The 2,606-nt window shown below is 62.5% G+C and overlaps 1 protein-coding gene across 1 annotated transcript; it reads left to right on the forward strand.

Annotated features, from left to right (window-relative positions):
• Positions 1 to 540: 540 nt before the first annotated feature.
• Positions 541 to 2,404, forward strand: LOC135245920 (homeodomain-interacting protein kinase 2-like). Its single transcript, XM_064319311.1, has one exon. It carries the CDS (start codon positions 541 to 543, stop codon positions 1,735 to 1,737), a length of 1,197 nt encoding a protein of 398 aa, XP_064175381.1. The 3' UTR covers positions 1,738 to 2,404.
• The last annotated feature ends 202 nt before the right edge of the window (positions 2,405 to 2,606 follow it).

Genomic DNA, 2,606 nt, shown 5'->3' on the forward strand with positions numbered 1-2,606 from the left:
ATTGTTCCCTTGGACGTCCTGACAAAATCATTCCCCCCCCCCCCCCGTGGAGCAGACTGAGGCGCGGGACATGCAACCCCATAGCGCTCGCCGGTTCATCGTGAGACCGGGGTCCCCCGAAACGCTCTCCGTTTGATTCACTTGTTCTACACAGACATAGTTTTTTCTTACATTTGTGAAAGAAATAAAATAAAATAAATGGTCAGGGATGCCATTTGCATTGGCCTGCTTTGATGATGATGATGTCACATTTCCCCCCCCCGAGCTCCTCCCTGCATTTCCGCCATTCATATGAGCCCTCTGGGTGGAGTGCGTTCTATGAGCGACCGTTACACTGCTCCACCCACTTCTCGCCACACCAGTGCTCAGTAGGGGAACGTCCAGGGTTCAGGAAGTAAAAGTCCTGCCGTGTGTTTCTTCCACTCAGGAACCCAGCCAGCTGATTTCAACTAATTATTGTGTCACTTCCTCTATCCGGTCTCACGTTTCCCCCCCCCCCTGCTCTCTCCCCCCCCCCCACCCACCACCCTCCCCCCAGGTATGGCCTCGCAAGTGCAAGTCTTCTCCCCCCGCGGCGCCCAGTCCAGCGCCTTCTTTAGCGTGAAGAAGCTGAAGGTGGAGCGGAGCTGCCGGTGGGACATGACCGGCTACGTCGCGCGCGGCAAAGCCTACAGCCAGAGCAGCAAGAAAAACCCCCCGCCCGCCGCCTTCGCCGCCGCCGCCGCCGCCTCCGCCGCCGCCGCCGCCGGGCCGGGGCTCGCCGCCTCCCTCCCCTACGAGCAGGCGCTCCTCTTCCCCGCCGGCGGCGGAGGCAGCGCCGCCCCCGTCCCCGCCTCCTCCTCCTCCTCTTCCTCCTCCGCCTCCTCCTCCTCCTCGGGGCAGCCGCTGGCCGTCGGGGGGGCGGCGGTGCACAACCTGACCCGCCGGAGCACCGTCCGCCTGCTGGACACCTACCAGCGGTGCGGCCTCAAGCGTAAGAGCGAGGAGCTGGAGAACGACGGCGGCGACGGCGACGGCGGCAGCGTCCAGATCGTGGACGAGCAGCCGGCCATGAGCCGGAACGCCCCGCCCACCACCGCCGCCGCGGGCCCCGCCTCCACCACCACCACCGCCGCCCCGCCCCCCACCACCGCCGCCGCCGCGGGGTCCAAGAACGGCGGCTCCGGGGGCGAGGGCGACTACCAGCTGGTGCAGCACGAGGTGCTCTGCTCCATGGCCAACGCCTACGAGGTGCTGGAGTTCCTGGGCCGCGGCACCTTCGGCCAGGTGGTCAAGTGCTGGAAGCGCGGCACCAGCGAGATCGTGGCGGTGAAGATCCTGAAGAACCACCCGTCGTACGCGCGCCAGGGCCAGATCGAGGTGGGCATCCTGGCGCGGCTGAGCGCCGAGAGCGCCGACGACCACAACTTCGTGCGCGCCTTCGAGTGCTTCCAGCACAAGGGCCACACGTGCCTGGTGTTCGAGATGCTGGAGCAGAACCTCTACGACTTCCTCAAGCGGAGCAAGTTCAGCCCGCTGCCCCTGCGCTGCATCCGGCCCGTCCTGCAGCAGGTGGCCGCCGCCCTGCTCAAGCTGAAGGGCCTGGGCCTCATCCACGCCGACCTCAAGCCCGAGAACATCATGCTGGTGGACCCCGTCCGCCAGCCCTACCGCGTCAAGGTCATCGACTTCGGCTCGGCCAGCCACGTCTCCAAGGCCGTGTGCTCCACCTACCTGCAGTCCCGCTACTACAGGTGAGCCCCCGCCCCCCCCGCCACCCCCCCCCCCCCTCGTCTTTGCATCCCTGTGCTTTTCGGGCCGGCGTAGGATATGCCGGAGAGGTTCATCTCCCCTTTCGTGTCCGCTTTGCTCACGTTTGCCTCTGTTGACCTTCAAATGATTTGGGGTGACCTTCAAATGATTCGGTGACCTTCAAATGATTCGGTGACCTTCAAGTGATTCGGTGACCTTCAAGTGATTCGGTGACCTTCAAGTGATTTGGTGACCTTCAAGTGATTTGGTGACCTTCAAGTGATTCGGTGACCTTCAAGTGATTCGGTGACCTTCAAGTGATTCGGTGACCTTCAGGTGATTCGGTTTTTCCCCAGGAGCCTTGAGAACTTTCTTTGAGAGTTACTCGCTCTTCAGGGGTTGTGAAAGTGTGTGGATATTATTATATTGAGGACTTAATCAGGCGTTGCTGAAATGTTTAAGTATTAATGGACATTGAGGTCTTGAATGCGCCTGCGTTCGGGTAGGTTTGTGTGTTTTTCCGCGAAACCGCGTTTGTCGAAAAGGCGATTGGCTGTTACGTGACGTCTGCGAGTCGCGCCTCGAACGCCCCCGCCGTGGGCCAGACGCCGTTACCGTAGGAACCCCCGATTGGAGCGTCGTCCCCGGCGACGCCGGGAAAAGGCCGACGCGCGATTCGGGGGGGGGGGCTGGATCGGTTTGCTGCTGAGCCCCCGCGGCTGTGGCTTCGTTTGCCTCTGCGGTCGGTGTGTCTCAGGTTCGGCGGCGTTTCGGATCTTTCTCGCTCCCCCCCCCCCCCCCCCCCCCGCGGCTGGAGTATTGAAAGTGAAAGCTCTGGCGAGGGCCGGGCTTCTTCATCATGTTTAATTTGATAA

The sequence above is a fragment of the Anguilla rostrata genome, chromosome 19 (genome assembly GCF_018555375.3).
Source record: "Anguilla rostrata isolate EN2019 chromosome 19, ASM1855537v3, whole genome shotgun sequence".
NCBI lineage: Eukaryota > Metazoa > Chordata > Actinopteri > Anguilliformes > Anguillidae > Anguilla > Anguilla rostrata.

Coding starts and splice junctions, on each gene's coding strand:
- LOC135245920 (XM_064319311.1), top strand. CDS start 541: ATGGCCTCGCAAGTGCAAGTCTTCTCCCCCCGCGGCGCCCAGTCCAGC.